The sequence below is a fragment of the Lissotriton vulgaris genome, chromosome 8 (assembly GCF_964263255.1).
Source record: "Lissotriton vulgaris chromosome 8, aLisVul1.2, whole genome shotgun sequence".
Classification (NCBI taxonomy): Eukaryota; Metazoa; Chordata; class Amphibia; order Caudata; family Salamandridae; genus Lissotriton; species Lissotriton vulgaris.
In genome coordinates, this window is record NC_141696.1 from 423,326,657 (window position 1) to 423,346,033 (window position 19,377).

Here is a 19,377-nt window from a genome sequence, read left to right on the forward strand (position 1 = left end):
TGCCCATGTTGTTTATTGCCCGAACCCCTCACATCCTTTTTTGTACAAGTTGCCCCTATCTCAACCAACCTCCCTCCTGTGTCACCTCAGCACTCATTCTCTCTATTGTGCCTCTTAATAGGTGGGGATGTGCTTTTTCAGCAGAAACAAGAGGGTACACTTTTATCTACTTTTAAACTGGATAGAGACAAGTATTCACTTATTGGTAAATGGGCTTAATGTAATTTACATTTTTGGCATATTAAACTCAACAATGCTACAGAAATCATACAATCTAATGCTGAATAAATAAAAAGATTGTGCAAACATACGCATTTTAGCTTGTTGTGCCTTTCTGCCCCCTGTTAGACTCGTTTTTTGTGCCTTTCTGCCCTCTGCATCACTACATCTTTACTCAGCGCTACCCCAGCATCACTCGATACTGTCAATCATGGGATCCTGCTTGAGAGGCTGAGAGAGGCAGGGGTCGATGGTACGGCCCTGCTCTGGTTTCACTCCTATCTCAGTAACAGAAAACAGGCTGTATCCCTTCCCCCTTTCCAATCGGTCTTCTCCCCTGTCCCTCACGGTGTTCCCCAGGGCTCCTCCATCAGTCCGATTCTTTTTAATGTTTACTTGAAACCACTGGTCGTTTTAATTAAATCGCACAATATGACCACAGTAAACTATGCGGACGATACCCAGCTCCTTTTTTCTTGGGAGGGTGAAGATTCCATCTCTTTCGAAGCCTTCCATAACTGCCTAAGAGACACCGCAGGCTGGTTGCACCGGAACTCCCTCCAGTTTAACTCCTCGAAAACCGAGGTTCTGTTCTGTCCCGCGAGACGCATTTCCCGCCCTCTGCCTGCTGAGTTCTGGCCCCCGGAAAACTCCAACAACCCGCTACCTGTTACCAGTGTTCGCAATCTGGGCGTCATGCTAAATCACCAACTGAGCATGGAAACGCAGGTTTCAAGAACAGTCGCCACCTGCTCAGCCCTTATGCGCTCACTGCGCAAAATTCTGCCTCTATTACCATCTTCAGCTCGAGCTTTGATAGTCAGGTGCACTATCCTTAGTCGCCTTGACTATTGTAATGCTCTCCTGTTTGAATCCCCTGCGACACTGCTAGACAGACTCCAACGAGTTCAGTCGGCAGCAGCCAAACTGGCTCTTGGTTGGACCAGGAGATCCTCGGCCACCGCTGCCTTGGCCGAACTGCACTGGCTTCCTTTGAAGCAACGCATCGCCTTCAAAGCCCTTTGCTTGGTCTTCAAGGCACTACACGGTGCAGGACCTAGACCTCTTCAACGTCTGTTCTCGTGGTACATTCCCACCAGAACACTTAGGTCCGCAACCGCCTGCCTTGTGAAAGTACCCAGATGCAAGAAAGCCAGGATTGGGGGAAGATCCTTCAGAGTGGCTGCGGCCAAGCTCTGGAACAGTCTGCCTGCCGATATTCGCCAAATCCCACACCTCCTACCCTTCAGGAAGCGAATCAAAACATGGCTCTTCCCCCACAGCTCCTCTATGCCCGCTCGCCCATAATTCTCCTCCCCCGCCCAATAACCCAGGAGTAGCTACCAGCGCCAGGATACCTGCCAGGTGACAGCCGCGCTCTACAAATGTTTTAAATAATTTTAAATAAATAACTCGGCACCACCACATTATCACTCGGCACAGCCACACTCGGCACCAGCACAGCCACACTCGGCACCACCACAGCCACACTCGGCACCACCACAGCCACACTCGGCACCACCACAGCCACACTCGGCACCACCACAGCCACACTCGGCACCACCACAGCCACACTCGGCACCACCACAGCCACACTCGGCACCACCACAGCCACACTCGGCACCACCACAGCCACACTCGGCACCACCACAGCCACACTCGGCACCACCACAGCACCCACCACCACCACAGCATCACTCAGCACCACCACAGCATCACAGCATCACTCAGCACCACCACAGCATCACTCAGCACCACAACAGCATCACTCAGCACCACAACAGCACCACTCAGCACCACAACAGCATCACTCAGCACCGCCACAGCATCACTCAGCACCGCCACAGCATCACTCAGCACCGCCACAGCATCACTCAGCACCGCCACAGCATCACTCAGCACCGCCACAGCATCACTCAGCACCGCCACAGCATCACTCAGCACCGCCACAGCATCACTCAGCACCGCCACAGCATCACTCAGCACCGCCACAGCATCACTCAGCACCGCCACAGCATCACTCAGCACCGCCACAGCACCGCCACAGCACCGCCACAGCATCACTCAGCACCGCCACAGCATCACTCAGCACCGCCACAGCATCACTCAGCACCGCCACAGCATCACTCAGCACCGCCACAGCATCACTCAGCACCGCCACAGCATCACTCAGCACCGCCACAGCATCACTCAGCACCGCCACAGCACCACTCAGCACCGCCACAGCACCACTCAGCGCAACCACAGCATCACTCAGCGCAACCACAGCATCACTCAGCGCAACCACAGCATCACTCAGCGCAACCACAGCATCACTCAGCGCAACCACAGCATCACTCAGCGCAACCACAGCATCACTCAGCGCAACCACAGCATCACTCAGCGCAACCACAGCATCACTCAGCGCAACCACAGCATCACTCAGCGCAACCACAGCATCACTCAGCGCAACCACAGCATCACTCAGCGCAACCACAGCATCACTCAGCGCAACCACAGCATCACTCAGCGCAACCACAGCATCACTCAGCGCAACCACAGCATCACTCAGCGCAAACACAGCATCACTCAGCGCAAACACAGCATCACTCAGCGCAATCACAGCATCACTCAGCGCAACCACAGCATCACTCAGCGCAACCACAGCATCACTCAGCGCAACCACAGCATTACTCAGCACCACCACAGCATCACTCAGCACCACCACAGCATCACTCAGCACCACCACAGCATCACTCAGCACCACCACAGCATCACTGGTTCAAATATGTTCTCTCAATGTTGCAAGCTTTATTACAAATGTCACAAAAAGATGTTAATATTTCACTTCTGTTCTTGGATTTTCGTCACAATAAAATACACTGAACATAATCTTCACAAAAGTTATTTACAAAAGTTTAAGCTATTGCCATTATAAATTACAATCACTTTTATTTAAGTATTAATTATTTAAAAAAATTAAAAGCCATTGTTATTTGTAATATCAATACATCTAAGTCACGTAAATACAAAACATGTTGCATTACAAATGCTATAGGTGTCACATTTGCGAAAGTTATAACTATTGCCATTGACAAAGCTATTAATTTAGCTATTTTCAAAAACAACACATAAATAAAAAAAAATGTCATTTACAAGACCAATAGCTCAAACTTTCCTAATGCGAGACCTATTGCATTGCAAATGCTTGCTGCTTTTTGCTTCACTGGTTTTTGACTTAATGTGGCTGTGGGCCTGCTAATCAGACCCACAGTCCAGCTGAGCTCTCTCTAAATTCACTACAATGTACTTTAGGTACATTACCAATTGGACATTGGGTCACCTTATGAGCCCCTGTACAGTGTACTATAGGTACCCAGGGCATAGGTGCATCCAAGGCCTACCAGGGTCTGCAGCATGTATTATGCCCCCCCTGGCTGGCCACTCCCATTGACACAACTGGCTGATCACTCAGCTGGGGCAAGGTCGTTTAATCACCCCTTGCTTACATATAGTATTCCTATATCTAACCTTATATCTAGACACATACACACCTATAAGTCACTCCTATGGCAGGCCTTAACAATCCTGGAGGCAGAGTGCTTGGATTTATGTGAGATGGTGCTCTAGCATGAGCTGAGCCTGTCTGCAGCTTTCGGAACCATGTCCTTATAGCTGTTCTAGGATATAGCCATACCATATACTTTTAAGTGCACTATGAACCTCGCGGTTACATGCTAACTCTGGTTTGGCCTTATCAAAACATGTCGTGTAAGGTGTCATACGCTTTGGAATACTACCCCCTCGCCAGTTCTGGCAACGGGGGTAGCATTCCACCCTTATAGAGGGAGAAGACATGATGTTCCTACTAATCCCGGTTAAAGTTAACCAGAGCCTCAGCATCACAAAATGGATGCTGCTGCCACAGACACGAGTCGGACCTCCTGCTGCTGGGAGTCCTTCCAGCGAGGGAGGCTTGGACAATAGGTTTCCTGTCTTGGGAGGTGCTAGCACCACCCCAGACAGGTTCTTGTGTATTGGGGCAGGGAGGGCTGAAAGAAATGAGACACTGCCTGGGGCACACAAGGTTTCCCATGCATAGTCCAGTTCAAACCGGTGCTGGGGCACTCCAGCCCCAGCTCTGGCCCTTCCCTGGTCCCACCCATAGGAGGGACCTAGCAGGTAATCCAGCCCCTAGATTTGGTATATAGGTAGGAGCTGAGTCCCAAGACTTTAGATTAATCCTGACTGAAACTTGAAACGAAACTCTGGACCTTCAACGTTCTACTTGAAGATAGAACACTGAAGAATCTCCCTTGTGGTCAAGGAGTGACCACCCTGCATAAGCAGGCACCATCCAGCGATCAACGGCTTGGTTTGTCGATGCTCCCGCCGGAGCCCGAGCACAGAGCCTGACAAGACCCGGACTTCCAGCCTTCCTTCAGCCCGATCCACAGCCCCAGCAAAGCTGAGACCCGTGGAGGCGACGCGAGACGTGGGACCGGCCATCTTGGAAAGTCAGCGACTTGCTTTCCGTGCAACTTCCGAGGTACTCTCGAAGTTGTACATTGGTGATTGAGAAGCCCCAGCCCCGAGCACCAACTGCACCGAAGATCAGCCCTCCACACTCCACGAGTTCTGCGTGGGGCCCTTCTGCATTTTCCTGCTGGACGCGTCTGTCCGGTCACTTGCTCGTTGGCTAGTGGCCATCTTGAAGACGAACTTTTGAATTTACACAGCTGGTCTGGTTGCTCCAGACTGGCCCTTGCTTCCCTGAAAAGAAGAAGCCCATCAGACCTTGCTGGTCTGATTAAGAAGCCATTTTCGATTCCTGCGTGGGTTGCCTTTGTCAAGGCTTGTTGACTCCAATCAAGAAGCCGACACCGCCGACAGCGAGAGCCTTCACGGGACAGTCCGTGCCTGACTCCTGGTCGTCATCGACGCCTCCTGGTCCACGTGGCTGCAGAGACAAGCTTCACGACATCACCTGATTGCTTCACGACATCGCCTAGTTCCTTCCTGGTCACTGGCTAGTGACCCAGACTCTGTCCCCTCTGCTTTCAGGTACTCTTCATCCTTGATCCGCCCTTGGATCCAACCGGACACTTCTCTCCTGGTCACCTGCAGCATCTTTCTTCAAGGATTCAGCGACGAAACCCGACACACTTTGACACCTATGCACCCGCTTCCTGTGGGTGAGGTAACGCAAGTACTCCGGTGCTCCTGTGGGTATTGACTATCCTAGTGTCTAGGTTTCAAGTAACTTTCATCGAGTCCAGTCAGAAGTGCCCTAAAAGAACTAGTTTCTAATTCTTTCGTTGCCATTCTAACTCTATGGTAACTTGCGTGTGAGTAAAGACTCTGCACACGCCTCCCGTGGGCCTCCTACTTCCTATCCTTTGGTAGTACAGTGTAGTCCCAGCGATTCCCTAGGCCTATCCTTTGTTTGTGACGTGGTTCTTATACCACTATTTTAGTATATGGTTTAGCGTGCCCCTAGGGCCCTACTGTATTTTGTGCAACTTATTGTATGATAATTAAGTAACTTGTTATGTGCTTGTGCCTCTGACCTCATAAAGAGTTCAGAGGGGTTGTTTAGAAATAAATACATATATATTTTATATATATCCTGTGTGGTGTCCTTTCATTTGGTATTAAAGGGCTTACATATGGTAAAACAGCTGGCTTCACATGCCCACTTGAGTTTAGCCTAAGACTGCTTTGTCCATGCTACCACTAGGATAGCTGGTCTATAAGGTTGACTTTACAACCAAGACCATAAGCGTTGTTTAGACTGGTGCAAGGTGCTCACTAGAATAGTGAACATCATATACCAGGCCAACTTCTCACAGATATGATAACGTATTTCCGAACCAGAGAACAAGGGGGGGTGAGGGGAGTTGGTTATTTTCATATTTTTTGTGTAAAATAGACTAGGTTTGAAGAGACAATGTACAGTTCACCCTTACTAATGCTATGATTGTTATCTATATTATAAGCTGGAATTATGTATTTTGTGAATATCCTACGCTGCCAAAGGTTTGTAGGGATCGGTTCTTTGTCTACTTCTAACTACTGTGAAGCTCTACTGGCTTATTTTATGTAAATGTACTGCTTGGCTTTTCATTATTGTCAATTATAATGCACAGTTACTATTGGCATTGATAATCATTTTTTGTGCGTTGTCCTGAATCACAAAATCAATAAAATGATGTTTAAAAAACAAAATACAGTACCTGGGGTGAAAGTTTTGAGTTCACTTGGAGATATTAATTGGAGTGTGGGTCTTCACATAGTTTTCCAGGTATGTGTTGAAGATGTCTAAAGGTCTTAATGACAGATGCGAGAGGTTAATTTCAGATTTTAATTGTTGTTAGACAGTCTTTTAAGTATCTGAAGGTTTGTTGCTTTCTTTTGGGTTGACCTCAGTGTGTTAGTTGGACTCTGAGCAGGGAGATGGGGATGGCGAGCAGGTCAATCCATTTCAAGTCAATGTGTGGTTGGTACTACATGGTTGGTGATGTCAAGAAGACTATTTAGAAGACATGGCCTTTGAAGTGTGTTGGTTGGGTGACATGCTGTACCACTTTGTGTGTTGATGAGGTTTAGAGGTGTGTCTGAGTTTTATTTGAGTTGTTAGTCTTTGAGCCACCGACCTCGGTACAGTGATAATTTTTATTACTAGTTGTATTGTACCGCAAATGTAATTGCATGAAAACTTATTTCAATAAGCAACCTTAACTGTCCCCAAACTGAATGAGAATTTCATTGTGTTATATATTATAATTTCTTCTGTTAACAAACTGCTTCAGAAATGCAGCTTTTCTAATTTTTTTATTTTTTATAAAGAGTTACCATTTACTAGTGCACCTGTTGTGCTTGTGTGTGAAATAAGGTAAATTTTTGGGGGGGGAAAACCATACAAAATGAACAAGTCACTTACCTCCGGTAACGCCTTATCTGGTAGAGACAAGATCTAGCTGTATATTTTTTACCTTTGAATTCTCCCAAGGCGCCAGGCAGGAACCCAAATTTTTTCAGCAGTACCTCTGCACGTCGGTAGAGGGCGTCATGCGACTCAATAGTGACATCATCCACAGGATGTGACGTCAACATTGTCTGTATGACCCCCCCCGTCCAACGAGCTGATGTCAGTTTCTTGTGTGACTATTTTGCAGGCCAAAAATACGGAGCTACTTGTAGGAACTGCCTATTGAAAAAGTGTGCCAAAAAAGAAATATCTCAGAATCCAGTTTGCAGAACGGGGAGAGTTGGTAAGGAATATGCGGCTAGATCCTGTCTCTACCAGATAAGGCATTACCAAAGGTTAGTAACCGGTTAGAGACATCTAGCCGCAGATTCCCTATGTTTGAATCAGATACCACAGTAATACAATCCCCGGAGGAGGGTTTGCTAACTGATACTCCCAAAGTCCTTGACTAGAACTAGCCAGTCTAGAACAAGAAAGAAGAGACCAAACGCTCTAAGAAATTTAGTTGAGCAAGAGCATATGCTACACTGTAAGAACTGTGGCAAGATCACAGGCAAGTGAAGTCATAAAGGCATTGAAAGGCATGGGAATAGCGTTACCCATGTACGTGGAAAAAAATGTGTCCGAAGACAACAGCCAATATAAACATAAATGCTACTTGTTCCCTTACTGTGATCTGAACCCTTGTTTGGCCAGGACATGGGGGACCAGAGCCAACAGACAATGCCACTGAGTTATAGCTTTTTGCCGTAGAAAGCTATTATTTTAGCCAAACCTGCTCTGTAAAAACACAGAAAAGGGGGGGACCCAAGAACATAGACAAGACAGAGGTACTGATTCTCAGAAACAAAAGCCCCCCCAACAACCCCCCAATGGGTCGCATCCTGGTGGCCCTCAGAACTCTGACCTACTTCTATCCCCACTGACCATGCTAGGACCCTAGACATCGTTCCAGACAAAAAGCTAACCACCATGTTCATGTCAACTCGGTCTTCTCCTCTTGCTTATCAATCGTTATACTTTGTGAGATATTCAAATGGCTAACCAAAGCTTAAGATGCACCGTTACCCAGGACCTCATCTCCTGCAGACTGGACTATGGCAACACTCTCTATGCAGGGATCGCAGCTCACTTCCTCCAACTAGTAAAGACCATACAGAACACTGCAGCCAGCCTCGTCCTTGACCTCCCTAAACGAAATCACATCACCTCTACCTCAGGGAACTCCACTGGCCCACTGTACAGAAACAATGCCAGTAAATCAATGAAGCGCCTGACCCATGCATGCAAGGCCCCACAAAACTGCAGACCCGCCTACTTAAGCCACCGACTGTACGTCCATCAGCCCACCAGACACCTCTGCTCCTTGTCCCTTTCTCTAACCCTTACCCTCGCATTAGACGTAGCAGATGGGGAGGGTTCTCCTTCTCCTACCTACCAGCGAAGACATGGAACGAGCTACCCTTTTATTTACGGACCTCCCCATCTCTTCCAGAGTTTTCAAAGTCCCGAAGATCTACAAATCTACTGATTGATTGATGAAGGACTAACTATGAGGGAATTTGTGTTCAAACGTGAAGTTTGTAAAGCACTCTAATGGTTCACAGTTTCCCAAATTTTGGGAAGGTGACAGTGATATGTAAACTAACTAAGACTTTAATAATACAAAAATCTCTGTTCTAAAAAAATAAAGTAATTGTGATCTAACTACATCAAATCAGAATTACCTCTACACAGGATTGACCTAATTCTTACTTCTTCATTTTAATAAACAACTCTTCAAAGGACTCAATGTGCAGTATTTGTCCTATTTAGAATACCATCATTCAGCACTCACATACACATGCCATACAAATACTCTATACAAAAAGAAACATTTTAAACAATACTAAACTGGGAAGAAATCCCAGAGATCAGAATAAGAAAAGTTGTCCCAAATGTATGCATCAGCTTTCAGGAGATTCGTCTTGACCGCTACCATAGGTAGCTCGAGGTTGAGGGCCTCGGCAACCCTACCCAACACAACCGCGTATTAAGCACCCTCCTCCGTAGCCACAGTAGGAGGAGACAGCATGCCAAGGTCTGAGGAGGTATCCAGACCACTGGCTTCCCCAAACTCCTCTCTCATGTCCAGTTCATCTAACTGGTCAGCTAAAGGGTTTACAGACCCCTCCCAGTCCTCCTCACCCTTCTCTGGTTGCCAATCTCGCCGGTAGGGAACACCAGGGTAGAACAGAGGTACAAAAGTCCCGCTCTGTGCCCGATCCGGCGTCGGTCGATGTCGGTCCGGCTCCGTGTCCAAGTCCGAGCGGAGGCCGGGGTCGACGCTGGCTAGAGACACAACCGGCCTCGTGTGCGGACGTGGTGCCAGTGGGATCGGCACTGGGGGATGTGTTACAAGGTCAACCTGCGCCGATCCGGATCCGTGCCAGAATCCAAGGGAACCTTGTGGTGCCAGAGCAGACGTCGAAGGTCCAGGGCCCCCAGCCGGTGTAGACAAAAATCGCAAAAACGTCAGTCAAAAAGTGACTGGAGGTACTGCTCTTTCCGGATCTGTGCTGGTTGGCGTGGAAAAAGAAGGAACTTACGTCAGCGCACGAGGGCAGCGTCTAAGTAGCTACTGCAACGTCATCAATGAACACGGAGCCAACCTACGCCACCTTTCGATGTGCAGGGGTACTGCTGACAGAAAAATTATTCGGATCCAGTCTGACGCCTGGGGGTAATTCTAAAGGTAAGGAATCTATAAATAATTGTCTCCTTCAGATACTATTGCAAAAACAACGAGAACGATGATGGATTAAACCCAGATCCGTGACTGGGGGCGAGTGTCTGAAAGGTTTCAGCGCTCCGTCCATCATCTCCTTGTGTTTGCTTTGTTCATCCTAAATTGGCAGGGTATGCCCAGATGTGGGTCCCTTGCTCACTTTGCCACTGGATTCAAGCTAGCCTGGCTGATGAGGGGTGTTACCCCGAAACCAGTCCCAGGATGCTTGTTTCCATTCCAGGGAAGACCTGGCTTGGTAGTTCGGCTGGACTTTTCCCATGAGACATAGGGCCAAGACTGACTTGTTTATAGCTGGGTCTGAATTGGAGCGGCGAATTGAGTTAAAGAACGATGATGGATTAAACCCAGATCTGTGACAGGGGGAGAGTGTCTGAAAGGTTTTAGCGCTCCATCCATCATCTCCTTGTGTTTGCTTTGTTCGCCCTAAGTTGGCAGGGTATGCCCAGACCTGGGTCCCTTGCTCACTTTGCCACTGGATTCAAGCTAGCCTGGCTGATATGAGGTTTTACCTGGAAACCGATCCCAGAATGCTTGTTTCTGGTCTAGGGAAGACCTGGCTTGGCAGTTCGGCTGGACTCTTACCGTAAGGCACAGGTCCAAGAATGATTTGCATATGGCTGGGTCTGAACTAGGATGGCGAAGTGAGCTTAAGAACTATGATGGATTAAACCCAGATCTATGACTGGGGTGAAAGTCTGCATAGTTTCAGCACTCAGTCTATCATCTCTTTGTGTTTGCTTAATGTTTCATACCCAGAGTTCAGGCAGAGACATTGCTAGATTTCAACAGGAACAACAATCTTTTCTTGCACTGGCCTCAAAGAATTAGTTGCTTTAAAGAGGGTGGCATGCAGATTCACTGCTATGATTGGTACGGAAATAGCCGCTTTGAACAGGGAGAAAATGTCTGCCTTTGCTATAATCCCCATAAAGATGGATGCTTTAATAAAGGTGCCATGATGCTCCGCAGCTAAAGTTCGACAGAACGAGCTATTTACCCAAGGTCGCATGACGTTCCATTACCAGAGTTCATACCGAGCTGGCTAACCGGACGGATGGTCCCCAAAGAGATGGCTACTTTAAACAGGATGTGTCAGAAACCCTTTCAGAAGGCCACAGTCCACGAAAGGGATACAGGGCCCAACGGTGGGAGTTTAGGCCTTTTACTCCTGATGTCCAAGGGAGGGACTTACTATGGACCCTGAGCAACTGGGCCAAGTACCCCTTCTACACTACGCTATAGTTTAGCAAACCAAGACGCGCTCTTGCAGGGGGAGAGTGTACAGGTCAGTTAACAGGACTCTTGACTCAAAGAGCACACAGCAGTGTCAATAAATCAATGTCCAGTCAAATACTTATTTTTATCATAAAGTATTTTATTTTTAACTTCACACATTAAAAGCAGTGTTACAACATACATAAATAACACATTTCCCCTTGAGGTCGGGGCTCTAATAATTCACTAGCAAATTCCCATGCCACTCGCTCTTTTTAATGTGGTAGGGTATATTCCCCAATCACTGGTCGTCACATATAGGGAATGCTCACTAGTAGGTCTTAACTCAGAAGTCCACTCTGACTCTGAGCTAATTAGTCAAGAGTTTTGGCACCGCAGTAGCCTTAGAAGAGAGTCATCCTTGGCCTGACCATGTAGGCCCCTAACCAGTTTTACCTGCTACAGCAGCGAGGGGGCTTGCAGTTTCCCAGCGAGTGCCCCAACTGTTGGCCCTCACAGTGCTTTGGTCCTGTTTAGAGGGTTCTCTCCTGAGCATACGTGGATGGGAGTGGATGAGGGGGGATTGGTGGTGAGAGATTTTGTTGCTGTTGACTGGGATCCAAGTGTTGCAGCGATGCACCAATGGTGTCCTCCTCAGTTCACGGGCAAATCAGGCTTATTCCTTGATGCCACGTAATGACCTTCGGTCATGGCTCACTGTTCGCGGGCGACAGTCCCATCTTTGCAACTACTTGAGTGCCACCAGCTGTAACACTACAGGCTCAAACCCTCACCACATGGTAGTCCATACCATAACAGCCCCTTCAGGCGTGAGGGGTCACTAGGCTCCACACAGGTTTCTGCCCTTTGTATCCGCAGCAACCTTCACGGCGGACCCTCCTGGCATATGGGGTAGTCACAACCGGCGCTGTGCAGGCTTTCCTCACCCTGCACAGCACTCTGTCACTGCTACCTTCACAGCAGCCTTCTCCTGGCAAATGGGGTTCACCAAATGGTATTTGCACATAGGCAACGATCTGATCAGCGCAGCAACAGTCTCCTCACACCTTGCACCTGGAGTTCACTCGGCTGGGCCCCCAACTGAACCTTGCTCCTCTCAGCGCTCTCCTCTTCCTCACAGGGCAGAGTGGTCTTGGCAAGCAGGCAGACGCAGGAGCTCCAGAGCAGGTAGTATTGCTTTCCCCAGGTGATGTCCACTCATCCAGCAGGGACATTGGCAGGCCTTGGCCCTCAGTCCTAGTCATTGTCAGAAGTCTTGCAGAGCTTCCACTCTTCACATAGCCCCTCTGGCTGCTTAGAAGATGACAAATATTTGGGGTCTCCACCTCTGCTTCTTAAGAGTCCATTTCCAGATTCCAAAGAGGATTTAGGGTTTTGGTCTTTTCTTTGAAATTACATGTTGGGGTTCTGCTTCTTTTGAAGTGCACTTTTTTCTCTCTTCTTCCCCTTGAAAGGCTATCTGGCACAGCAGAGGAGACTCTGGAGTCAAATGTCCCAGAACACAGGCTATGAGAGTGACTAGAGTTCACACCTGGATGTCAGACACAGTGATATATCCATCAAAAGGTTAGTCCTGGGCTCCCAGTGCTATTCTTTATGATTCCCTTTTAAGAGCCATCTACTTCTATAGATGTGTCCAGGCCCTTTCCTTGTGATCTCTCACTGAATCAAAGAGCACCCTTTGAACTGTACGGGAATTCTCTTTTCTCCCTACTCCAGTGTCTCTCAACCAGCTCACAGGAATGCAGCAATATAGAAATCTGTATGGGAAGATTCCTCTACACTTCATGTCTTCACCAGGCAGGCCTGGGCTTACCAAAGTGGAGCCCAGGGTCCTCCATGTAATGTACCATTACAGGCACACTCACACTCAGTGTACATATACAGCACACATACTGTCCACATGCATTCTGCTCCCCCATGTGCACATACATTCAGCACACACAATCACTCTCTGCACACTTTTCAGTACTGTATCCTTACTGTATTGTGCCATGGTGTACTATCGCAAACATATTTTTTATTTCACTGAGTTTTATATAGCGCAAACTTGACCATAATCGGGTTTAAGAGCGCTTTACATCGCACCAGTTGCATTACATGAGGACACATTAATTTTTGTTAGGCACAGGGAGATTAAGTAATTTGCCCAGAATCACAAGATGTTGCAGAGACTCGAACCCAGTTCCTCAGATTCAAGGTCGATCACCCTAGCCGTTAGGCCAACTCCTCTCCCCCAAACCTTTACCTTTAGTAACAATCTTTCTGGTGGATATAATATCTTACTGCAAAATCCTCACCTTTAAAACATTCACAGACACCAGACTGGATCCGGAGAACTCTTCAGCAACGCTCCAATATGGGCAGGAGGTGCCATGTGACACTGCAGCGACTACACACTGAACTGGATGTGAAAGAGCAGAATTCCATATAAGCACCATTCCTGCGTACTGATGTCAAATTTTGTTTCTTTCTCTTTTTGGCCCATCAGACATTGGAGTGTAGGGCTGACTGAACGAGACAGTGGGTTGATTCTCTAACTTGGGACTTTTTTTTAGATATAAGAGAGACAACTCCACCGACCATATCCACTGCTAGTACACATATTTCCCACGAGTGCACTGCACAGAACTTCGCCCTTCATGTATTGTACTTCTCGCAAGCACACATGCAACTAGCACATGCCTTCAGTGCTCGCGCACTGCACGGCATTATATCTCTCATGTAATGTATTGGTCTCTGGTCTACATACACCAAGTAAACACACTCACCAAGCATGCACTGCCTAACACAGCTTTATCCATGTACTGTAACCTTCCCAGGCACAGATATATGTAAATGTAAATGTAAATGTATAGGCATTTATATAGCGCACTACTTACCCGTAGGGTCCCAAGGCGCTTCGACCGCTGCGAAACCCTTCCTGGCTTCCCTGAGAGATGGTCCCTTAATGGGTATCTCCAGGGTGAGACCAGGCATCCCCGGCGGTCTGGTGGGGCCGTTAGTGAAGATGAGGCAAGCTAATGCCCAGAGTTGCCGAGTGTGATCGCTGATCAGAGTGGGCACCGAGGCGAGAGAATTATCGAGTCCGCTGACCCTGGTCCAGAAACCTGCCACGCCGGGAATCGAACCCTGGTCCCAGGCCGTCCTCTGCTCTCGGGTCTGCCGCCTCTAACCAGTGAGCCACACTACTTCATATCCAGTGCAGAGGCACCATTCCGCACTGAACAGCACTCTACATCTAACTGATGTAGGAGAAGGGTGAGTTAAGCACACAGCGGCAGAACTTTAAAAAGCTGAGCGAGCCTGTAGGCCTCACTCTAGTGCCACAGGTTAAAAAAGGATCTGTTCACTTCTACTGATCACTACAAGGTTTGCTGTCACTACCGCACTGCTTAAATCTTGGTGAAGGCAGTAGCCTTTCACCACTATAAGGGCATCGTTTTGGGTTTCGCTCCTGGTCAAACAAGACCACAATCTGTGAGAAAGGCTAATGTCAGGGTGCACACATGATTTGTGTTTGCCTATAAGAAAAAAATCTGCATCAGGGATTTAGACAACAGTACAGTTGGGCACTCAAGGCAGGGATACACGTCCAGAACCATGCACAGGTCTTTTCCTTCCCAACAGATGGCATGATGTTTGATAGCTATAGAGAGATAGCTGTTTTAGAAAGGGTGTCCTGAGGTTCCATAGTCCCATAGAGATATCTGCTTTCAATAGGGTGGCATGAACTTTCATAGCTAGGGTTCATGCACAGCTAGCAGCTTGAAATACTGCAGCGTAAGAGACCAAAGGTAGAATAAGCACATAGTTTACAATATAAAAAAGCGGAACAGACAGATTGCAAACAAAGCTAACCAACTGCTCACGTTTCAAGCATTTTAACCTAGTTCAATCCGATTAAGGGGTTACTAGTTATAATTAATTTTTAAATCAACACACTTGTGTGCTCAAAAGGGGTCAACAAATTATCTACCTTGATTTGATTTGGTGCATAATGAAACTCTACAATGTCATTTTAAATGTAGATAGAATTTCTAGTGTAGTTAGGTGGATGAGAATAGTATGATGTCAAGTAGATCCGTAAAAAACATAATTAGCAAATACCAATACCTTCATGGGAACTTTGCAACCATCACTGCCACCTCGTCCCAGCTTTCCATAGTCTCCATCACCCCACGACCAGACAGTATCATCATCAGTTAGACACAGCGTCTGGGCATCTCCGCTTCCACATGCTATATCAATAACCCGACTACCTTGAAGGGCATCCACCTGAAGAATGAACACAATACATTACTTTACACTTGGATTACATAACTGTAGCTCTACTGCTTAACTGCTGGAAATGAATCAAACTACTGATATTACTTTACTGCTACGTTTAATTCCACACAGTTAACTTGTAAAATAAATATCAGAAATAAGAGTAATGTTTTAATATCCTCCAAATTAAAAGATAAAACTGAGAAATGAATACAGCTCGGGGAAAGGAGAGAGCAGAACTCTTTGCCACACCAGATTATACCTTCTGTGCTGGTCAATTTGAAAGCAAAAATGAAGCAGGCAATTTGGACATAAGTGATAGGGACCAGGAAGAGGACCTCAGAGAATCAGTGAAATATTAAGAATCCAGTGTACCAGCCTTATGAAGTCTCCAAATGTGGTAATACTCAACTCATTGCACTTCTCAATTGCATGTTTATTCAATGTAGCAATATTTATTCAATATAGCTTGTTAAAAGTCAAATGACTATCGATAGTAATACTCTGATTTTTAACACAGACAAGCAGGAAACGCGAGAAGGAGTGTGTGTTCATTGAGGGCCACATGTATCAAAAATCCATTTTGCATTCCCTAACTTGCGAATTTTAGGTAATGGCTATTTAAGGAATGCAAAATTATATGTAAGAAAATGGCTATTACGTAATAGCGATTCCTACAAAGTTGCAATCACAATTAGGTCATATCAATTTGGTAATACTACTCCATTCGTTCCTATGGGGCTAGGCACATAGGTGCGAATGATTTTGCATCACCTAATTTGCGATTACCTAATTGGTAATCCCAAATTAGGTAATGCAAAGCCAGGCCCCCCTGAGGCACCCCAAAAAAAGTGCACATGTAAAGTGTACACATGCCCCAGGGGCACGTGTGTGCTACATGCACTTTGAAAAACTGCATTTTTGTGCATTTTCAAAAATTGCACATGGGTTACCATCGACTTGGAGTCGATAGTATAAGCATTTCCTAAATGCACAGTTTGCACTTAAAAAAGGTTTGGTACGTGTGCTTAGTGAATCACAAATTGTGATTCTCTATTTATAGTTGTAATTTTAGGTAATCGCAAACAATTGCGATTACCTACAATGCACTGCCAAAGCCTTTCATACATCTTGAAAGGGCATTTTGAATTTGCAAAATTCTGAATTTAGTGATTCGCACAATTTGCTAATGCAATATTGGTTGACACATGTGGCCCAAAGTGTTGACAAGTATTTCAATGTTTCATATTTGTCTTCAAAATCTCCAAATGAATGTTTAAGCAAGCTCACCAATTTGGGTTTCAGTTGATCTTCACTGTCTCCATGCCCCAGGCGTCCATATCGACCTTTTCCCCATGTATAAAGCTCGCCGGCTGAAGTGATGCAAGCACTGTGCGCTCCACCAGCAGCAATGTCCACCACTTCGATACCCCGCAAAGACTCCACCACACGTGGACGATCACAAGGACTGTTTAAGAAAAAGAATCAAAATGTAAATGGTCAACTATTTTTAACAGTACCTAATACGATAGTGTGTTTCTAAACAATATCTATGTTGAAAGAACATTAAAAAAAAAAAAGTTATACATCCCACTTCCAGTTGCAACATGGGGGAAAAGGATCCCTTTTAATAAAGAATCTAAATTGTGCCAACTCTGCACTGAAGGGAAACGCAAGTAATAGTGGTGGATTTCCACGTATAATTTAAAATTGCATTGAGGTAGACTATTTTCCTCTTTAACCTTCTGCAAGATTAACATAACCTAACATGACCTGTATTTGTAAAGCGCACGTTCACCTAAGGGTATCTTGGCGTTGCTGTATACCCGACCACTGGCGCAGGTAGTAGTAAACGGCCATTTATCGGCTGAATTCCCGTTGGGAAGAGGGACAACACAAGGCTGTCCGTTATCGCCACTTCTATTTGCCATAGTGCCTGAGCCTCTAGCGGCATGGATTAGGCAAGACCTTACGATACGGGGTTTAAGATGGGTTGGGGACTGGGAGGATCGTATTTCGCTTTACGCGGATGATATTTTATTATATTTAACATCACCAGCACGATCCATCAATTGTCTCTTAATATTTGTACAGCCTATGAAAGGGTGTCAGGATGCACTATCAACTGGGACAAATCGCTACTCTATGTCCTGCATGGCCCCCCACAGCGGCTACCGGGTGGGTGCACACTTCAAATAGTCACAGACGGATTTAAGTACCTTGGGATATTTGTAACACACGATCATGCACAATTCACTGAAAAGAACCTGACCCAACCCCCGATGAGATTAAAAAAAGATGTTTTTAAAAGTGGCTGTAGGACATTTAGCTTAGAGGCGCACCAACCAGCTAGAGGAAGGCCATCTGGAGGCCTCATAGTCTGGATAAAAAATAACATCAATGCTTCTATAGTTATTCTTCCCATTGCCTGTGATATCTTGGGTCTTAGATTTGAATTTTCTAACAAATACAAGTTTTACTTGATATATATATATATATATATCAATGCTCCAAAGGTTGCCCTAGCTTTAAGCAGCACTCCGCACAGATGAAAAGGTAAAAAACCTTTAATTCAAGGTATGGAAACGTCCTTACTGCTGATACATTACAACAGCTGCTCCGTCAACCTGACGCGTTTCGAAGGTTCTGCCTTCTTTCTCAAAGGTGCATGACGGCAGTTCCGGTCTTCATTCCGACTTAAATGCAGATTCCACAGCACCTTAGGCTCCTCCTTTATGTGGGGCATTCTAGGAAATGAAGTCCACGGAAATTTCTGGCGTACTTCGCCGCATCTTAGCTGTGTCCTAAAAAGTTCAATAGCTCGTGGATGAGCCTCACCAGGCCGGACCCTTCCTAAATCCTGCATCCGTGCTCCACATACTCGGCACAGTCTTTTTCCAGGTCGAGTGGCCCCCTGGTCTCAAGGGGTGGTGCATGCTCAACGGCGTGGCTGCCGCTCAAATATCAATGCTCCAAAGGTTGCCCTAGCTTTAAGCAGCACTCCGCACAGATGAAAAGGTAAAAAACCTTTAATTCAAGGTATGGAAATGTCCTTACTGCTGATACATTACAACAGCTGCTCCGTCAACCTGACGCGTTTCGAAGGTTCTGCCTTCTTTCTCAAAGGTGCATGACGGCAGACCATCAGAAACGACTGATTGATTCCTTCTACACGACGGGCCCCGGTTAAATCGATACCGCCTGCCGGCTTGAATTTGGTTCAGTGACCAGGCGCCCCCATTATCGCTATTTTGAATTCAGCCAACAACACCTGCGCTGCAAAATGTAAGCCGTTCACCACCGCGAGTACACCGCTTGGCGGGCATCAAGTCTTCAGTCCATCACTGTGTGAATTACAGAATTGACTGCTCACTGAGATTTACCCACACTACGGCAACTTCTGTGCCCCTGTGCAGATTCACCGTCCCCAGTCCCTGTCCTGAAGAGAACCTACAACATCTAGGTTCGAAACGCGTCGACACTCCCACCCTGTGGCAATCTCAAAGGGTGCCGCTAGGATATAATTCACCTTATTACTTTGGACCCTAGCAGTGCAACCCCATATAAATACTTGACCACCGGTTTTGGTAGACAGGCAGGCACTCCTTTCCATCTATCCCACCTGTCCCTTGGTTTCATAGTTCTAAGGACTGGTTTTCTCTTCTGTTTCATGCACTAATTTTGCACTGTATATAACTGCAATTTATTTGGATCACTGTATGTTTTATTGTTCTTTGGTATGTTATTATTTGCTTCGTTTGACTCGTAAGTACTGTACATTTGTAAATTTGTATATTTGTAGATACTGTATACATGAACTCACTGTTCTGATGGTCTTTTGTTTGTGCCTGTGTTTTTGAAACTTCGACAATCTCAGTAAAAAGAAAATACATTT

At 46.4% G+C, this 19,377-nt stretch overlaps 1 protein-coding gene across 5 annotated transcripts in view; it reads right to left on the reverse strand.

The window, feature by feature from the left end:
- Nucleotides 1-19,377, reverse strand: part of HERC2 (HECT and RLD domain containing E3 ubiquitin protein ligase 2) — a 1,676,463-nt gene that overhangs the window by 333,382 nt on the left and 1,323,704 nt on the right. For all 5 annotated transcript variants that reach the window (XM_086934186.1, XM_086934185.1, XM_086934187.1 and 2 more), the window contains 2 exons: nt 16,773-16,950; nt 15,330-15,491 (listed from right to left, as the gene is read on the reverse strand). In XM_086934186.1, the coding sequence (XP_086790312.1) occupies nt 15,330-15,491; nt 16,773-16,950 (340 nt within the window). The remainder of the gene's footprint in view (nt 1-15,329; nt 15,492-16,772; nt 16,951-19,377) is intronic.